At 45.3% G+C, this 20,667-nt stretch overlaps 1 protein-coding gene across 5 annotated transcripts; it reads left to right on the top strand.

Annotated features, from left to right (window-relative positions):
* Positions 1-345: 345 nt before the first annotated feature.
* Positions 346-20,359, top strand: LOC138621901 (ubiquitin carboxyl-terminal hydrolase 15-like). 5 transcript variants are annotated; one of them, XM_069700250.1, is made up of 22 exons: positions 346-447; positions 862-1,313; positions 1,625-1,755; positions 3,929-4,055; positions 5,325-5,470; positions 6,918-6,979; positions 7,403-7,492; positions 12,262-12,409; positions 12,819-12,992; positions 13,443-13,601; positions 13,737-13,961; positions 14,043-14,126; positions 14,470-14,564; positions 14,868-15,056; positions 15,244-15,362; positions 15,465-15,746; positions 16,034-16,104; positions 17,020-17,135; positions 17,277-17,426; positions 18,204-18,307; positions 18,595-18,683; positions 19,533-20,359. In XM_069700250.1, the coding sequence occupies exons 1-22, from the start codon at positions 359-361 to the stop codon at positions 19,950-19,952; spliced, it is 3,522 nt and encodes a 1,173-aa protein (XP_069556351.1). In that variant the 5' UTR covers positions 346-358; the 3' UTR covers positions 19,953-20,359. The 5 variants fall into 5 exon arrangements, with proteins under 5 accessions (XP_069556351.1, XP_069556353.1, XP_069556352.1 ...); XM_069700252.1 differs by having other exon boundaries at positions 1,186-1,313; XM_069700251.1 differs by lacking the exon at positions 7,403-7,492.
* Positions 20,360-20,667: the final 308 nt, after the last annotated feature.

Here is a 20,667-nt window from a genome sequence, read left to right on the forward strand (position 1 = left end):
CTTTATATTTCCACTCGGCTACATTTGAGAGGGAAAAACTGCACTTTCTAATCCACTACAAACCACAGACATATGTTAAAATGTCAGATGATATAGTGCCCCTCGCTGGACAAAGAGGTGTGCAGTGACTTTTATATTTAAAGGTACAGTTCCTTGGACATGGAGAAGCCTGTGCAGCCGCAATGATGGAGCACTTTTGAACCATTTTCTTCTGGAATAATTTCACCGCTGGGTGTCATCCTTCTCCCGTGCCGTCGAGGGAGCTTGCTGATTGGCTCTCACCGCGGCGTCACTCCCTACGTACCTCGGTGACGCCCCGCACTTTTCCCACCATGCAGCGGGTGATGTCCGAGGAAAGATGGCGGAAGGAGGAGCGGCTGATCTGGATACCCAGAGAGGAGAGGTCGCGGCACTGTTAAAAACACAGCTCAGAAAGGGAGACACTTGGTAAGACTCGAGCTGAAATCTTTTCGAGGACGCCGCGTGGCCGCCGGCCGGCTCCGGCGAGGCTGTCAACGCCACGGAGGATAAGAAAGCCGACGGGACGGGCCGTGTTGACAGTGAAGCCGCCGAGCGAGCTAACGGGAGCTCGGCGGCTTCATGTGTGTCGGCTCGGCGGGCTAGAGGTGGCTAAGCTCAGCTGTTAGTCAAGAGCGACAGACCCCGCGTATCTTCTACATGTTTGTATCCTACTCGTTACGTCCGCCGCTTCCAAATTACCACGTCGGGTTTTTTTTTTTACCTCGTGTCATGATCTCGGCGAGGCGTCATGTCGTTTTGTCTGATCGGGCTAGTTAGCAGGCTAACAGCTAACTGATTAGCCTTCTCTGTCCGAAGTGGGTTTTTTTTTTCCCCCTCCAGTCAGCGGGTTCGTCCGTCGACTTCAGCAGGGCGGAGTCGTGAAAAGAACCACCTGTCAAAATCACGGAGCCAGCTGGCCGGGGCTCGCGGCAACCTGAACTCGACTCGGCGTCAAGGAAGCTACTGTTACAACTATCAGACTCGCATTCACCTCCCGAAGTCAGATTTGTGGAGAGTTTATACGTCAAAGCTTGTTGCAAAAAAACAACAACAACCACACAACCCCCCCACACCCACCCTCTCCCTGCCTGCACACCTCCTCGAGGTAACCCTACTGATCAGCGGTGTCACACCTCGCTTTAACCGAGCTTGTCTTCTCTGCAGGTACCTAGTGGACAGTCACTGGTTCAAACAGTGGAAGAAGTATGTGGGATATGATAGCTGGGACAAATACCAGATGGGGGACCAGAATGTCTACCCAGGACCTGTTGACAACTCTGGTCTTCTCAGAGGTAAGACAAGTAAAGCTTTACCTCCTTGGGCTTTAAGTCACCGTTGTACGTGTAGTGTAAAACTCTCCGTAGGACAGCTTCATCTTTCTGGAAGAAGCAACAAAGAGTTCAGGGAAAAGGGCACAACAACAACATTGTCTCCTGGCTCTATAGAGCAGCCTTTTTTTTTGGGGGGGGGGGGGGTTCATAGAAAGCTCTCCATCATACCTGTTTCTGTGTGTGTTTTCTGTCAGGTGTCGCAGGGTCGCTGGTGTTAAGTGTTGACGTTTCTGCCCCCCTTCCCCGTTTCTCATTTGCTTCCTGGCCTCCAGATGGGGATGTGCTGGCCATCAAGGAGCACCTCATTGATGAGCTTGATTACATCCTGGTACCCACGGACGGCTGGAATAAGCTCGTCAGCTGGTACGCGCTGTCGGAGGGTCAAGAGCCAATCGCTCGCAAGGTAAGGGTTCGGTCGTTCGTCTAAGAAGAATGAATGGATAGGAGATGGTTGGCTGTGACACAGCGGGGATGGTTGTGATTCGTAGCTATGGTGTGCAGTATGGCTTGTGTTGGGCTAAACGGGAGCAAATGGCTTTATAAAGGCGACTTCAGATGAGAGGTGCAGCATCACTTCAAGTAGAAAATCGAGGTTTGGATCAATGTTGCCCAACACTGAATAGTGAAAGACACAAAAACACATCTAAAGACTACAGTTCTGGTAACTGATATGACTGCTACTCGTATTTTTGAGTGAATAATAGCATTAAAGAGGCGGGTGCAATATTAAGTTTTGAACTGACTAATTAATGCCCGTGTTCAACCATTTGAAATGCTTTCATTGAATGATTGACTTGATTTACAAATATATAGGTTATTCGAGTCTGGATATAAATTAAGACAATCCTGAAATGTTGGACATTTAGCTTTCATTTAAAGGAAGTAACAACGAAGGGGCTTTTCATTCCTTTCGCTCAGATTTTCGTTCATTTGTAGTGGAGTTATTTGTTTTAAGGTTAATAAATACAGTTCTTGTCGAGTGAACAAAACAGAATGACTGTACGTGTAGTTACAGGTAGTGGAATACTTCATGATGGCAGCTACAACTTAACGGGACCTAAAGTATCGGATCCCGTCTTAAAATCTCACCAGTCATGGCATCATGGCTGCTGCCTCCTCTTCCCCCTCCGTCTCTATCATCCTCTCTCTCTCTCTCTCTCTCTCTCTCTCTCTCTCTCTCTCTCTCTCTCTCTCTCTCTCTCTCTCTCTCTCGTTCTTTCTCCCCCTCTCTTCATCGACCCTCCCCTTTTTGCCATGTATGTCATGGGACGTATCGGGTGGCTGCGGGGTTTCTATTTTCAGGCAACGTACTGGATGACTGAAAAGCTACATGGAGCGATCTGCGAGACACAACATGCAGGAGGTTCATTATTAGCTTTTCCTTTTTTTCCCCCCAGCTCTTTGTTTCGTTTTTGTCATTCTGTGGTGTTTATGTGTGTAGGTGGGGCACAAGCGATGAAAAGGATTTATGAGGGTTTGTGGGTTTGGCACTGTGGTTCCTTCTGCTGTCCTCTCGTGGTTTGATTGTCAACAGCGGCAGAGTGCTCCTGCGTCCTTGTTTCTTGAAGTGGAGGAATGCCGGCTGAGGTCACTGAGAGAATCAGCGTGAAAGCTTTTGAGTGGAGTGCGAGAGGCATAACCAGTATGGGAGGACGTGGGCTGGGTGGGGTAAATGGTTTTGGCTTGGCTCTGATTTGAGAAATTCTGTCGAGTTTGGCGATGAGTTGGGCTTTTGCCCTAAGCTGCCAAACACATGGGTGTTGTACTGACGGGTTGGATTGGCCCACCGGGAGATCGGGGTTTGGGTAAGGGAGGGGTAGGGGAGAATCTAAAGCCCTGTGTGCATGACTGTTGCAGTTCTCAGGGACATTTGTGAATGTGTGTGTGTGTGTTGGAGGGGCTCAGCGGTGAAATAAATAGGCTGGGACCCCTCAGCTGTTTCCACGAGGTGCTGCTAATTTAGGCACTTCACTCTGACTCTGCTCCTATCAGGAGCCGATGAGTGGCAAACAGGGCAGCGGACTTCACTTTGTTATGTTAGACACAGCCGCTCGTACAAACTGCAGTTTACCAGTTTAGTTTCATTATTACAGCAGCTTAGATAAGAATGAGATAAGAGTGGACTCTGAATGGCTGGTACTATTGCAAGCTCACTTCTTCCCCTGTCAGATTGTCTGCTTGGTTGACTTGCACAGCTTGCTGTCAAAAGCTGTCGTGACAAACAGGAGCTACGTTTTTATTAACTGTAGCGATACAAGTAATGGAGGGTGGCAGCAGAGATTTCTCTTTCGGTTAGACCACACTACATCCTGTTTTCTGCTTTAATGTGTGCCCGTTGTTATAGAGTTTTCAAGCAGGCAGCGGTTCTCGTCCAGACGTGACACAGATAATAAAACAAGTTTTGAAAATGTCTTTGAATTTTCCTGCGACTTGTAAAGCCAGTGTCACTCATTAGTTTCGCTTAGTAAAACCTAATGGACCTATAGTGTATAAGAATCATGGCTTCATCATTGATTGACGTGAGCAGTTACTAATACTCCCGTGTGTGTTTTTTATTTGCGTGTTTTTGTTTGCAGGTGGTGGAACAGGGTATGTTTGTGAAGCACTGCAAGGTGGAGGTGTACCTGACGGAGCTGAAGCTCTGTGAAGACAGCAACATGGACAATGTGATCACCAGACGCTTCAGTAAAGCCGACACGATAGGTAGGTACAAGTCTCTCTGGAGCTACTGCTGCTAACGTTGAAGTGACATGTCTGGAGCTGTCGCGATCATTACATTTTAGCTGTCTTGAATTGTCTTTGTTGATTTAATTGCCTTTAATTGCGATCAACAATTTAATAGGCTTTTTCTGTATGTATAATGCCCTTATTACTAAGTCTGTTCATGGTTTCATAACACATTCACCCTATGAAGAAGATGGATTGATTGGCTGTGGTGTTTGGCTTTGCAATTAAATCCATGAGGGGAATGTCAATTGATTTTCATTCAAATCCGGTCGAGTAGACGCCTCAAGATAAGCTGTTGGTGATGCTTTTTCTCCTCTCACGTTAAACCACAGCAGAGGAAGGAGTCGCATTGACATTCATAGAACAAATCACAGTATTATGTTAGTTTTTTTTCCTGAGTAATTCAAGGAAAACTGTTACGTTTATGCTGAAATATACAGCTAAATCACTTATTTTGTTGCAATTGTACGTCCATGAAATTAAAGTATTTCTTAGTATTTTGTCATAGCGTCAATGATATTGTTATCGCAGAAATACCCCAAAACATTGTAATATTGTTTTAGGGCCATATCGCCGACTCTTGGTTCAAAGCTGACTTGAGCTCAGTCAGATTTCACATTTTCAAATCTCGGCATTTCCATTTATTTTCATTAACCCAGTTTTAAAATTGTAGCCTGTAAATGTGGTGAGTCATCATGAAAATATTGACCAAACATTTCATCATCTCGTTTATGAAGCACAGAGAATGTGTGCAGTACATCTAAACATACCGTTACACCTTAATTCAGACAGAGACAAACGAATGCTCGACCCATTTTCACGAGCTGATAATTATACACTCTGCTCGTACTCTTCTTCGGTAATTGTAATGTCTGAATAAACATGTACAGCCTGTTGATGATGAACGATCTTTCTTGCCTCTACTTGTTGTTTCCTAATGGACTTAATGAATGCACAAGTTTTAATGGATCTAAAATCCAGGCACTCTGCTCAGGCCCTTGTTTGATCATAAAACCCTCTTTTCATGATGTCTTCATCCTGCCTCCATGTCCGTTCATGCCCCCAAAATTATGCAGTATGTTTTCATTCAAAGCAAACATGAAAATGGGTGAAATCAGTGCTTGGTTCCTTCTTTTGTGGGTGGGACGACGGTTGTCATTGGGCTGTCACTTGACATTTTGTGAGTGCAGCGAGTGTAAGTGTGTTGAACAGTGTTTTATGCTTTTGATGACTATGTTGCTGCAGACATGATCGAGAAAGAAATGAGGAAGCTGTTCAGCATCCCTGATGAGAAGGAGACCAGACTATGGAACAGGTACATGAGCAACACCTTCGAGCCTCTCAACAAGCCTGACAGCACCATCCAGGACGCCGGCCTCTACCAAGGACAGGTAAGAACACTTGTGGTATATATCTATACTTCTCACAATGCTTTCAACACCCTCGAAGGCTTCTGTCTTTTCCCAGAAGTGTCCAAACTATTTGAGAAAATTGACACAGGGTTGTCCAAATATGGCTTACCATGTGGACAGCTGTTCCTGAGCTCAGTGAAATATGCTCTAGTTTTAAATGATCTCTATCAGACACATTTTCCTTATTCGTATTCCCAGTGAGCGAAGTCACATCAAAGCGGTCTTTTCTTTACTTTGCTTGAGTCTTCGTCCAACAGGATATCAGGAGCAGCAGAGAACACAAAAATAAATCAAAGTACCATGTTCAAGCGATCAAAAACTGACTTTAAAATCAATTGATCGACTCAATTCTTTACGATATATATAATGAAATCATTCAGGGGCCAGAAGGTTGTTCTGTAACAAGTTTCCCACTATTTCCCATGTTTCTCTTTAAACAAACACAAGTATTGGAGGCAGCAGGCCTCAGATCATTCATCAGCAACTGTTCCACAACATTCGCTTCGAATCTTGTGGAACTACTTCATGATTGAGAGATCAGTGACTGGTTGTGTACGAGGTGCGATCGGACAGTTCCAAGACTGTTCCTGTTGTGCATGAACAGATCGCAGCGACGTGAGGTGCACAGATGAGGGGGAAGCAATAACTCTCCTGAGTAAGTATTCCAAGTTACGTCACTTGATTATCATAACCTGAGTTTCGTGTGCTATCTTGTCCATATTTGCCATTTAACCACGGTCCTGAAATTTGAGCAGAGTAAACATCAAAGTTTTTGTCAAATTTTTGTTCACGAGTTCACGGTGCACAACACCGCGAATGTCGAAGAAAACCCACCTCTTTATGTTCCCGACCTGATGCACCTTCTTTGGTCTTGGACAGTGACGTTCTGCTCCTCTCGAAGTGTGAATGTCATTGCTTCCTCGCGTCAATGGTCACCGTTTCCAATTTCGTGAGTTTAACACAAAATTAGATGTGTGCTTTCTGCTCGGGTTTCAGGTCCTTGGTTAAATCACAAATGTGCACGTACCAGTGGTCACGAAAAAAAAAAAAGGTGTGCAACTCAGGCGCTGATGTTGATGCAAGTGATGCGACTTAGAATACTCACTCAGGAAATGTATCATTTCCTCCTGCTCCGTGCACATCGCTGCGCAGTGCGTTTACAAGAAAAAACACACCTGTTCCTGCGTATTAATTATTAAAAAAAGGAGTTCTACTCCTGTTCAGAACAGTCTGGATGTGATGTCAAAACATCTTTTTTTTTTTTTTTTTTTTTTTTTTTAGTTTGGGAATTTCTGAGTATAGTCTGATGTTTCGGTCAAATCTGCCTAACCCAGTGAAGTTTATTTCCAAAAATAGGCCTCGAAGTTCATCCAACTCTGTAGTATATATGACGGAGTCCCGTTTTTCTCCCCGCTGTCCACCGCAGGTTCTCGTAATAGAGCAGAAGAGCGAGGACGGCTCGTGGCCCCGAGGCTCCACGGCACCCAAGTGAGTGAGCGGCACGTCGCCTGGCTTCTGTTCCTCTGTTGACTCTTAAGGAGGCCACACTATGTTCAAACACTACTGCTCATTCACTAAGAACATGGCACACAAGCGGTGTAATATTATTGCTGTTGACGCGTACATAGCCAGTTTAAAGGAAGAAAAAAAAAAAAAAGATAAGTAATATGAATTTCTTTAAAGTTTTCCTGCTATGTCACGACAGCATCACATCATCTTCAAAAGCTTCCTCTCACTATGACCACGCCCCAAGTCTGCCCTCTTTTTGCTCGACCTTGTGTGGCTCTGACATATCACTCTTATATATTTTACTTCATCTCAGTTTAATTTGATTGACGCTCACGACACCTTTTTCTGGGACGGCTCCTTATTTTCTCCTCTAACTCATGATCTATTCTTTATCTTTTGAAGGTCATCTGGTGCTTCCAATCTCTCTGCTTTGCCAAAGATCTCGCCTTCATCTCTCACAAACAATCATAACAGCAGCTTCAACAGCAGGAAGTAAGGCATAGTTGTGGATTGAATTGCTGAGGGGGTTGGAAGGGGGTCTTTGGATGCCAACAGCCAGAGATGGAGCCTGAGGTGTAGCTCGGCACAGACCGTCATTTTTAACTTGCCGGGAATTTCAGGTGGAATCGGCGAATTAAGAAGACTAAAATATACTTGGCAGAATATTTCAGCTCTGTATGAGCTCCATTCCACAGTTGGATCATACTTTAATGAAGCAGTTTACATCCACTGTGTTTTGCCATGGTCAATCTCTGGCTGTTATTTTGGTGTTAAAGCTGTTTTCTGATGCTGCAGTTTCAGCTGCAAGAGGGGGAAGGGAAGGGAAGGGAAGGGAAAGGGGCTTACACGGGATTGATCTCTTGGAATTTCCTTCAGTGACAGAAGTGCTCTCTAAAAATGGCCCTCTGGAGCCCCTGGGTGCCTCAGTCAGCATTTTAATTATGTTGGCTACTTGTTCCCATCTGATTTTAAATCTGACCGATCTATAGCGCTGGCTAGCTACTGTAGGGCTGCATGATTATTGATAATGTAATGATTTTTTTTTTTTTACTTCATAATCCGCCACAAGGTCTTTCACATTTTCTTTTATGCAGCAATGAATTACAGCAGAGGAATTGTAGAATATCAGCAATGTGCTGGGAGTGCAGCTACAAGCCTCAGACAGACCAAATCTTTGCACCTGTTTATCTGATTACCATCAGAATAAATCAAAATATGAAACTTGAATCAACTAAATTGCTCACTTATTCTAATTAGTAAGGTTTTTTTCTTGGTCTGATCCAAGTTTCTACTTTGCCCTACTATTTTTATGTTCTTCTGATTTTATTTTATGAAGATACATTTCTTTGTTGACTGCATTGAGACTGAATTAAGTTCTGTAAGAAAAGTTTCAGCCCCCTAATTTATCTTACTGACACAGTAGGGATGCCCTCACAGAGAACTCCCGGACTTTTTGGCATAAACTTAAAAGTAACTTTTCCTGGAAGGCTACACAACACCATCTGGCAAGGTACAATCTTGGTATATTAATTGGTAACATGAACTTGTAGATCGCTATATATCTGCTGTTCAGCTTATGAAAGACAAAAGAAGGACCGTCGTGATTAATGATATAAACGTTCGCCCAGTGTTTTGATGAGCTTGAGATTTAATAAATCTGTTACTCAGATTGGACTTCGTGAATCCTTTTCGGTATTCCTTTTTAACACAATTATGTGATCAGTCTCAATGTGGCCTTAATCTTGTTGTGTTTGTCAAAAAAAAAAAAAAAACAATTGGCAAAATATCCACAGTGTGATCAGGGTGTTGCTACAAGCCGAAGACCGACTTGGCACAAAATCATCTGTTGTACATTTGTTCGTTTACAACCAACATACCTCCAAACGAGAGTTTGTCATAACGCCGTTTAGGGCTGAACCGTGTACGAAACACTTAAGACTTGTAATTTAATTGCGATGCAGGACATCGTGGCGTTTGGCCGACCAATGGCGTAACTTTATCCCTTCAAGTCCAGCGAGAACAGGAAATAATCGAGTATAATACATTTTGAAATGCTTTTTATTTCTGCTTTGCTCATAACTGATGGAGAAAAAGCTGAGGATCGGACAGCCCACATCTCCATCCTCATTTTATGAATCATTCTGGTGTCTTAACCAGCATCCTTGTGTGCAATGAGCGTGGATGAACCATGTCAGGACTTTTCGGAAGTATCAGAATAAATGAATGCATTACTTTTAACTAATCAGAAATAAAATCACAGTATGTGCTCAACCATGCAGCTCCGGTGCTAGCCTGCAGTTTTAAAATCATTTCTGGTGTTTTTAAAAAAAATTTTTTTATAACCGTCTTATCCAAAATACAAATCTTAGTAACATGATCAAAAATCAGCTCTGTGTGTTCTGTGAACATTTCACTGTAATATTTGTTGCTAACTGGCACCCAGGGGCTCCGCCAACCTTGTGCCAGAGAGCACTGCTCAGCTGTGGGCGGAGCTTTCTCTCTCTGCTGTCCAGTGGATTCACTGTCCCCTCCTTCTGCCTTATCCCTGTGATTTACTGCATGCTGGAGTGTGTCTATATATATATATATATATATATGTGTGTGTGTGTGTGTGTGTGTGTGTGTGTGTGTGTGTGTGTGTGTGTGTGTGTGTGTGCGCGCGCGCGCGCGTGTGCGTGTGATGTAGACACTGTGTTGCTTTTCTTTACACTGGTGGGATGCAGAAGTAACAGCACCGAGCTTGGCCACCCAAAAAAAATCAATGCTGATAAAGAAGGGAGGTGTTGAGGTGAACTCAGCATATTCTTCCTACACTCCGTAGCTGTACAATGAAAGCCATTATTTTCGCATACATTAGACTTCTGGCTTGTACTTATATAGTTTCTAACAGCTCTGCATCATATTTATTGATAGCAGTGGCGTCCTTTTCTGCACGGAGTGGGTAACTTGAGGAAATTGGATCTTCACTCCCAGCAGTTCTCTTGTCCCGGATTCACTCTAGTGCCAGCGCTGTCGTTCCCTATGAATTATGCATAGCCCCCCCCCCCCCATATATATATTTATATATATGTATACATATGAAGTGTTTCTGCATTACATAACTCTAGTCTTTTTGATTTGGGGGGTTTGGCCCGGTCGCTTTACCCTCAGCAGCAATGCTCTGTAAGTTGAGCAGTTGAGTGTCACAGTCTGAAGAGGATTCTGGCAAGCACTTTCTCTCTCTCTCTTCTCTCTCTCTCTCCCCTCTCTCCCCCTCTCCTCTACCTCTCTCCCGCTCTCCCTCTTTCCCTCTCATCTCCCCCTCTCTCTCTCCCTCTTCTCTCCCTCTTTCTCCCTCTCTTCTCCCCCTCTTCTCCCCTCTCTCTTTCTCTCTCTCTCCCTCTCTTCTCTCCTTCTCCCCTCTCTCTTTCTCTCTTTCCCTCTCTTCTCCCCCTCTCTCTCTCCCTCTTCTCTCCCTCTCTTCTCTCCCTCTCTCTTTCTCTCTCTCTCCCTCTCTCTCCCTCTCTTCTCCCCCTCTCACCCTCTTCTCCCCCTCTTCTCCCCTCTCTCTTTCTCTCTCCCTCTCTTCTCTCCCACTCTCCCTCTTTCCCTCTCTTCTCCCCCTCTCTCCCTCTCTCTCCCCCTCTTCTCCCCCTTCTCTCCCTGCCTCTTGGTCTCTTTACCTCTCCTCTCCCCTGAGCTCATTGTGATGCACACATTCTGCAGTGTAAGTGACCTTCAGAATACATTTCATCTGGTCCTGGCCCGACTTACACATGAATCCATCTGTGATGAGACCAGCCCTTCCCTTGGTTTTAGTTTATTTATTTAGACCCTCCCCCTTTTTTTTTCTTTTCTTTTTTTAAAGCTGTCATGCAGGCTTCCATGGAATATTAAAGAGGGAGTGTCAAAGTCAGATTTACTTCACAGGGGTGCTAGGAGTGTCATAGGGTGCGTTTTAACAGCAAGAGAGGGGAAAATGAGGGCGCAAATTTGTGTGTTAGTGTGTCGAGTTGAGGGGGAACTCGGTGGAATGTGTGCGCTGGGGCAAGAACAGCGGCTAAATGTTGTGTCGGCATTAATGTGTTAATGTGTGTTAGAGAGATACTAAGAGAGAGTTGGGCCTGTGAATACTGCAGCCTCAGCTGGATGCAGTGGATCATCTGCTCCCTCCATCCTCATCTCATTTCTCTTCTGTCATCACCCCCCCACCCCCCACCACCACCACTGGTACTGTCGGCCCCTCCCCCCTATTCTCTCCTCTCTGCCTCTCCCTCCCTCTTTCTCTCTCGGTGCACCTCTAGCTTCGATAGCAGTAGTCTTGAGCATCCTTGCTGCTGCTGCTGCTATAAATATCTGCTGGTAGCCGTAGAGCAGCAGAGAGCAGCAGGCAGGCCGGAGGGAGGAGCAGAGGACAGGACAGGGGGGAAGGAATCCGAGGCGGAGAGGATAACAAGATGATGGGCCGTCGAGTCCGAAAGAGAAGAAGGGGACAGAAGAGGAGAGGGGAGCTGCTTAGTTAGCTCGAGGAAACATATGAGTATTTATGAATTGCACGGTTTGCTGGAAGTCACATTCAGGCCTAAACTTCATCTGGACTCTATTCAAGCTGCTACTGGAGCTGCACTGGGTTGAGCTGAGTCAACAGTGGAGACTGGAGCTGGACTTTTCCTTACTGGCCTCTGAAAACTCTGCATGTGCCGGACCGGAACTGAACCCCATCCAGGCTGCTGTTTGTTGAGTTTTTTCGTGGACATGTGGGCCGGGGCGGGGCTGAGATGTCATGCTCCTGTGTTGCTGGTGGTGCCTGAGGCCTGAGGCGGTGGAGCTGGAAAGCAGGAGGGTGGACCACCGTGTGCTGAACTGCGAGGCCACTGCCTCCACCGCCATCACAGCGGTTTCCCTCGACCAGTGGGAGCCAGAAACGAGCACCACTGACCTGCCGGCCTCCCAGAGGTCTGCTGTTTGCTGCATTTGGGGAGGACTAACTTAAAGCTCTTACTGATTCTCCAGCAAGCCAGAGAGTCTTTTTTTTTTTTTTTTTTTTTTTAAGGGGGGATAGATTGTAGTTTGGTCTTTAGTTGAAAAGATAATAGTGAAAACTGAAGCTGTGTGTTTGTCTTTTCAGTGTTCAGTTAAATGTATTAAGAGCTTTACATACTGATCTAGCAATGTTTATATGTGCAATGGTGGTCATGTCCTTGCTTGTAGCAGTTTGACAAACAGCTCTTCAACCCTGTATAACCCATCTAGTTGTGTATTTCTCTATGTTTGTGGTACAGTGTGAAGAATTCGAGCTACAGTCTACCGTCCTACCACCCCTACAGCAACAGCTATGACTACTCAGACCAGAGCAGGCAGAGTGAGCGCTCAGGCCTCTGTGGACTCTCCAACCTGGGCAACACCTGCTTCATGAACTCTGCTGTGCAGGTAAGACCGCAGCGTCCCTTCAGGGGGCTCCTCACAGTGTGGGAAAGGATAGAAAGTTGTGCTAATTCTTTAGAAGTGCTGCAGAGATGTAGATGACCACTTCTTGTACTAATAGACCCAGTTGTAGATGTGTTTTGTCCTGGAGAGACGAATCTACCGAGACAACGATGCTACACTGGAAAAAGACAGCTAATTGTAAAGATACATGCCAAGGTGTAATGAAACTATTCCAATGGCCTGTGCTGGCCCAGCATCATACTAAGCCATTTTATACTGGCCACCAATCTTTATATCTACATATTATGACATTTATTTCTTTAAAACTGACAACATGGAAGTCTAAACTGCAGATCTTGTGAGGACACTGAATCCCGCTGACTTTTGTTCCCTCCTGCGTTTGCACCCTCAGTGTTTAAGCAATATCCCTCCATTGACGGAGTACTTCCTCAAAGACAAGTACACAGACGAGCTGAACGAGGACAACCCGCTGGGCATGAAGGGGGAGATTGCCAGAGCCTACTCCGAGCTTATCAAGCAGCTGTGGTCAGGCAAATACAGCTACGTCACCCCGAGGCCTTTCAAGGTGGTCACCTGGAAAATCCTGAGCATTTTTGTACCTTAACGTTGGTTGTAATTAAAGGGTTATTGTTACTAAGAGTAACTGATGCTGTAGATGACACAGGCCAAACCAACCTGACTTCATAGCAGAGAGTCGTGTATGAAGGAAGCACCATGTTTTAAACTCCTGATGTTTTAAACAAAACGGAGCTGTTTTATTGCAGTCCTGATGCGTGTTTCATCAATAACATCTAGCATGAGTATGTGAAGATTGCATTACACTACACAAGAACATGCGTGGTTATGTTACTTTTTTTTTTTTTTATTTTTATTTTTTTTAATATAGAAGAAAACTGATTTAATTCTGTCTAATATTGCGGGGAACACCGCAGAGCTTTTCCTTTCTTCCTCGTGTTTTTGCTCCTCTGCATGTGTAAATTTTTTTCCAACATGTGTACATGCTTCCATCATCCAGACCCAGGTGGGCCGTTTTGCCCCCCAGTTCTCGGGCTACCAGCAGCAGGACTCCCACGAGCTCCTGGCCTTCCTCCTGGATGGCCTCCACGAGGACTTGAACCGCATCAGGAAGAAGCCCTACATCCAGCTCAAGGACGCTAATGGACGGCCTGACAAGGTAAGACCAGCGGATACATAACTGCGCCTCACTCCTGACAAAACACATGACTAAATATATAATCATATAATCTTATGAGTCATGTTTATAGCTCTCTGTTAAAATGGCCAGTTGTTATTATGCTCTTTGTTGCAGGTCGTGGCAGAGGAGGCGTGGGAGAACCACATAAAGAGGAACGACTCCATCATTGTGGACATCTTCCACGGCCTTTTCAAGTCCACATTGGTGTGTCCTGTGTGCGCCAAGGTGTCCGTGACCTTTGATCCTTTCTGCTACTTGACCCTGCCACTGCCCATGAAGAAGGAGCGGACATTGGAGGTTTATCTAGTCAGACTGGACCCTATGGCCAAACCCACACAGGTGACACGCTAAACCCTGTCATCACATATAATGACTTCACGTGAAGACAGTAAGCAGTAATCCTGCGTTTCTTTTTTTTAGTACAAGCTGACCGTGCCGAAAGTGGGCTACATCTCTGACCTGTGTACCTCCCTCTCCAGCCTGTCTGGGGTGCCTGCTGAGAAGGTATAAACATCACAGTCAGCTCTGCTCTGTGCAGTAATCCGGCCTCTTATTAGCCATTACACTATAATGCTGACGTCTCCAAGGACAGTAAAGCCTTAAATAGCTTTTTAACTGTCTCTGCACACCGAGTTTACAGCCGCTGAAATGTAGCATCGTTTTCCTTCAGATCACAGGATGACGGCGATCACTGCATCCTGATAACACTCAATGGTCATTTTCAAACAAAGTGCAGTTAGATAAGTACAAAAAGTTGAGTAAATAGCCTCAGGGATAGACTGGCATCCAAGTTTAATTAGCCACGAGCTGTCTTTTTATTTCTTTGTCACCATCTCAAATCCTCCAGATGATTGTAACCGACATCTACAACCACCGCTTCCACCGGATCTTCGCCACCAACGAAAACCTCAGCAGCATTATGGAGAGAGACGATATCTATGTGTGAGTTTCAAACTTGACTGACAGACAAACTGAAAGATAACGCACTCAGTGCTAATGTAGCCAAGCTGCTCTCATGTTGCGGCTTAAGTAGGTTTTTAGTCTTTGTTCACGATATAAGTGAGAGTTTTTGAATGTATGCTCCTCGACTTTACTACTCACCGTATTAGCATCAGAGATTTAGAGCCACCGATTCGAAGCACTTTATTTGCCACCGACATCCCAGTTTCCCATCACCGCTGCGTTACGCCGTGTTACGGCTCGTCCAGCGTGATTGTAACGGCTCCACCGCTCTTCTCTCTGTAGCTTCGAGGTGGCGGTGAACAGAGTGGAGGACACGGACCACGTCGTGATCCCAGTGCACTTGAGGGAAAAGTACAAACAGTCGGGATACAACCACACCAGCACGCCGCTGTTCGGACAGCCGTTCCTCATCGCCGTACCCAGAACGCTCAGCGAAGACAAACTCTACAACATGCTGCTCCTGCGCCTCTGGTAGGCTCATTTAGTCAGCGCTGTTGGTTTTAACGACGGCTTATAAATTTGTCGGATCTATGAGACACTTTCGCAGGCAGTTAAAAAAAAAATATTCGAAAGAACTAAAAGAGAAAATGGTCCAGTCAATTTTTTAAGAGTCTTCGGCGACATTTGCTGTAAATACAAATGGGTTGTGTGTTTGCAGCCGGTTTGTGCGATCTTCTGTAGAGGAAGACGAGGAGGACTGTGAAGAGACGCAGCCGCCCAAACAACACACTGTAAATGGTAACGCCACCAATGGCCTGCTGGAGGAGGGATCGCCGAGTGAGTGCACCAACCTGAATAAACCCTTCGCTTGTGAAGTTTTAAAAATGTGCCACATGTATCCTTTAGACGGACACTAAGAGCTCATCTGTCCTCCTTCAGGTGAGATGGAGACGGACGAGCAGGATGACGAGTCCAGCCAGGACCAGGAGCTGCCCTCCGAGAACGACAACAGCCAGTCAGAGGACTCCGTGGGCGGAGACAACGAACTGGAGAACGGCGTGGTCGGTCCTCAGAACTCCACCAAAGGCTTGCAGACAGCCGGGCACAGCAGAAAGAGACTTTTTACATTCCAGTTCAATAACATGGGCAAGACGGACTTCTCCCTCATCAAGGAGGACACCAGGCAGATCCGCTTTGACGAAGGACACCTCCGACTCAGTGGTAGGAAGCGGGTTAATTGTGGATTCAACTGTTGTTGTCTTTGATTTTGTTCAAGCATTATTGAAAGCAGGTTTTCGAATCATTTCAAATTTTTCAATTTCTCATCTATTTTCTTCGCACTAGATTAATTCGGCTCATTTAATCACAGCACTGAACAATAAAGGAATCATTTTGTTGATGTGGCACGCGGACGAAAATAGTGACCAAGACAGGTCGATTAAATGATGATTTATGAAGGTTAACTCTAAGACGATTTGTTTATTTACATTCTGCTCTCCTTTCCACAGACCGCTCTTATCTCTCCTTGGACTGGGAACCAGAGGTCAAGAAGAAGTACTTTGACGAGACTGTTGTCGAGGTAGAACTGAAGTTCAGCATTTTAATATTGTCCAATACGGATATGTCGTTTTGTAGTACCAGTGTTGTAGAGTAGCTGTTTCACTTTTTAACAAGCAAACAGACCAGTAGAGGACAAAAGCCATCATGTTATGAAACAGGGCGATATGACCCAGGCAGGAGCAGCAAACAAGAGGAAGACCTTTGGTTTCTGCAAATTATGTGTTAAAGTAAAGTGTAAATATTCGCTCTCAATCCTTGTGCCAAACCTGTCTTGTAAAAATGACGGTGGCTGTCAAACGGGGGGGTTGTGACCCAAAAGGGGGTCGCAGGGCCTTTTGAGTGGGTCATAGATGTGTGCATGGAAAAGTTAAGGGGGAAAAAAAAGTCAGTTTTTTTTTCAGTCGACAGAACTTCTGCTGCTGTGCCTTTATTTTGAAGGATGAGTTTTCTGTGACGCATTGTGCAGCAGTAGCTGTTTTCTGCCATCGTAGACATGAAAACAACTAATGTCATCACATCAGTAATCAGCTCTCATTTGAAGATCTACCTTTTTATTTCATACAAGATGAGGCTGCCTTTTATTTCATATTTCATACACTTAGATTCCTGAAATTTAAAAAATTTCCCCTCGGGGATTAATAAAGTAAATACCTACCTACCTACCTAAACTTGAGCCAGTTTAAACTTGTTAGAAAAGCATATGCCTGTAATTCACTGGTTTTCTAATCCTATTTGCACTTTAGTTTATTTATTTTTCACAACATGTCGGCATTGCCTGTCATTTTCTTTATTAGGCCTCGTGTTAGTAGAACGTTATTGCGAGGGCACAGTACTTCAAAATGTAATATTCTCTTTTGCGACAGAGATTTAATCCATGTCCAATTAGACACAGCAGCGTTTTGTCTAACAACTGTATGCGTGTGACTGAGAGCAGGACTTTGACAAGCACGAGAGCATGGAGTACAAACCTCAGAAGAAGGCGTTCTTCAAGCTGAAAGACTGCATCGAACTGTTCACCACGAAGGAGAAACTGGGAGCAGAGGACCCCTGGTGAGAAACACTTGTCAAACTATCAAAATTTAAAAAAAAAAAAACAGATGGGGACACCAGCTGCTGAGATGAGAATGGTGCTGCGTTTGGGGCCCACTCGTATCTCCTAACGTGCGTGTGTGTGTCTCTGTTGTCTCCCAGGTACTGTCCAAACTGTAAGCAGCACCAACAGGCCACCAAGAAGCTGGACCTGTGGTCTCTGCCTCCGGTGCTGGTGGTCCATCTCAAACGCTTCTCCTACAGTCGCTACATGAGGGACAAACTGGACTCACTTGTTGACTTCCCGCTCAGGTACGTGCGCACACACACACACACACACACACACACACACACACACACACACACACACACACACACACACACACACACACACACACACACACACACACACCTATCGAGAAAAAGCAATTCATCACAGGAGCAGGGTGCTGCGTTTAAAGCAGTGTGTCTATCGTTTTTTTTTTTTTTTCCTGCTACACATCATCCACAGAGTGTGCAGACTCACAATAGACACCCTCAGCTGGGTTTGTTGGTTTTCATGCGTGATGATATTTCAGGCGCGTGGTGTCTGTCTGCTCTGTTATTGCTCAGTAGCAGTGTTCCCCCCTCTCCCCTGAATCCGACATAGCGCACGGCAGAGCGGTGAAACAGGACAGAATTTAGCGCGACATTCGTGTTTATTTACTTCAATACACCGTGAATTGTAAGGGATTCAAGTATTCGTTAAAGGTCCCATATTTTACACTTTTCCAGTGTTTTTATTTACAGCCTTGATCTCCAGAAGATATTTTTTTTGTGGTTTTGAAAGCCAAAAGCCATCACAATATAGTTTTACATCTCCCCTCTTAAGCTTCTCTCTGGAGCTCCTTTGTGTCTGTGTCTTTAAGGCACGATGATATCAATGACTCTCTCTTCTGATTGGCTGAGTGACACATGCTCCGGCCAACCACGGGTTTTCTTCTGTCATGTAGTTTGCTAGTTGTTCGACATAACCGTTTGGATGCGTGTTGTTTCCCGCCTTCGTCAGCTGACATCTCGCTCAACTTGTTCTGGTGTTTTTCCTTTCAGAGATCTGGACATGTCCGAATTCCTGATCAACCCCAACGCTGGGCCGTGTCGCTACGACCTCATTGCTGTGTCCAACCACTATGGAGGGATGGGTGGAGGCCACTGTAAGACTCAAATGCAATACATACCACACAACCATGAATTCCTTCTTTTAAATATTCTCCATGTTTCATCAGGATATACCTTCTTTTTTTTTTTTCTGCTATTAAATTTTTAAAAACTAACAGCATGTATATTTGAACTGATAACCGACTTCTGTTAAAAGGGATTTTTGATTGAAAATAATTACATTCTCCATTTGTCAAAGCCATAAGCCATGTCACAGATTACGTTTCTATTAATTAATCAGTGAATTGTTTCTGCTCTGATTCTAATATCTTTGAATCCTCAGACACGGCTTACGCCAAGAACAAAGACGACGGAAAGTGGTACAACTTTGACGACAGCAGCGCGTCTCCTGCCAACGAAGATCAGATAGTGGTGAGCGTCCTCCTTTCTAACAGCCACAGGCAACAGCGCTGCTGCAATTTTCATCAAAGGAGGATAAACTGGACACAAACTAAAATGGTTGACTTCACCAGAGTAATCTGCTTCTGATGGTGGGACTAACTGGGATTAGAAACGATCCGTTTACTCAAAGATATCCAGCTGTGTTGAAATTTCCCAACACGCTCCAGTGAAGTGCTGAGTGTTCTTTTTTTGTGGTTGGATGGGTGATTGAAGCCAGAGAGGTAACGTGGTACGGCGGGGTGGGGGCTGGGGTTGGGAGGGGAGGGGTGTTGAGAAGACCTCGGAGCCAAAATAATTTGAAGTGTTTTAAGGCTACACTCAACTCAGAATTTCGTCAGTCGAATCGGATCTTCAAAAGTTTTTCTTCGGCTTAATAAAAAAACAACAACCAACAAAGGCCAGATAGTTTCCTAAAGTAGAGCGTATTAGTTGGGGACTATTATCGGGATGGATTTATACACATTTTGCGACCTTGTGACTATTTTTTGCAGCTGGATGCACCGACGTGGACGTTGATGGGAATCTTTAATACGACTTGGACAATTAAAAATATAGATTATTATCAGCAGACTTCACTTTCCCCGGATGGACAGAATAATAATTTGTATCTAAGAGATGCGAGTCCTTGGGGAGGTATTCATTAATGGATAGTACAGCATGCTGTTGTCGTACGACTCATTATCAAAGGGGAACAAAAAGTCATGTTAGATTTAATCGTGTTTAGAGACTAAAAGGGAATTCTACAGGAAAACTGTAATTGTTTGAATTTTACTGTTAATAATCTGTGAACTTGTTTCATGTCTCTCTCTCTCTCTGTAGTCCAAAGCAGGCTATGTGTTGTTCTATCAGCGCCAGGACACGGTGAAAGGGACCGGCTACTTCGATCTCGACCGCGAGGAGGAGGAGGAAGAGGAGGAGGAGGAAGAAGAGGAGGAGGAAGAGGAAGCGGAGCGAGAGGAGGAGGACGGGGGCGAGGAGAGGCGGGAGAGAAAGGCCGTCTCGTCGGCTCAGGGAGCCTCGTCCTCCGCCGGCGCTGCTGCCGCCGCCGCCGCCGCTCAGAGCGACGAGGAGGACCCGAATGAGAACCGGTGCAGGAAGAACGACAACGAGCAGGAAGAGGAAGAGGAAGAGGAGGAGGAAGATGAAGAGGAGGAGGAGGAAGAGCAGCAGCAGCAGCAGCAGCAACAACAGCAGCAGCAGCAGGCGACCAATCGAGACGTCACCATGAAAACCAACTGAGGTAAACAGGGGGACACGAATAAACGGGGAGAGAGAGAAAGAGAGAAAGAGAGAGAGAGAGAGAGTTGGATCTTTCCATCCAAAGCCATATGGACACACAGTGTGGCAGCGGGGGCCGCCGGCCCCCACCCAGCTGCTCGGACTCAGCCGCTCGGCAGGCAAGAGCCGCTGCCGTGGCGACGGCTGTTAGGTCAGGGAGCTGCCGGGGTACGCCACTCTAAGAAATCAGGGCCCTCCTCTGTGGTTGAATCACTGTGTGTGTGTGTGTGTGTGTGTGTAAAGTGTGTGTGTGTGTGTGTGTGTGTGTGTGAGTGAGTGAGTGTGTCGCCACGTCCATTTGTTTAGAATTTGCTCGCCTGAAAGGAGTCACTGAACGACACCCGGGGAAGGTTTTGCTCCGGACCCCTCCCCCCACCCCCCACCCCCCCGCGCCGCGTTTTCGTTGTTTTTATATATATTTTTGGAGAGCAATGCATCGTCAGCATATCATTTTTAATATCATTTAGAATTTTGTAAATATTTTAAACACTGAATCATATTGAGTTTTCATGATGCGCTGAAACCTTTTTGAACTTGCACAATCAGCAACCATCCACCTGTTGTTTCTATTTTTTTTTTTTTTTTTTTTTTACGTATTCATTGATGCCAGACAATACTGCAAGTGTGGTTTTTTTGTTTTTTTGTTGTTTTTTTGCTTTCGTCTCTCAGAGGAGTT

Source organism: Brachyistius frenatus, unplaced genomic scaffold, assembly GCF_029030835.1.
Source record: "Brachyistius frenatus isolate BFR_SWC_R1_liver_20210118 unplaced genomic scaffold, ASM2903083v1 Contig_33, whole genome shotgun sequence".
Lineage (NCBI taxonomy): Eukaryota > Metazoa > Chordata > Actinopteri > Embiotocidae > Brachyistius > Brachyistius frenatus.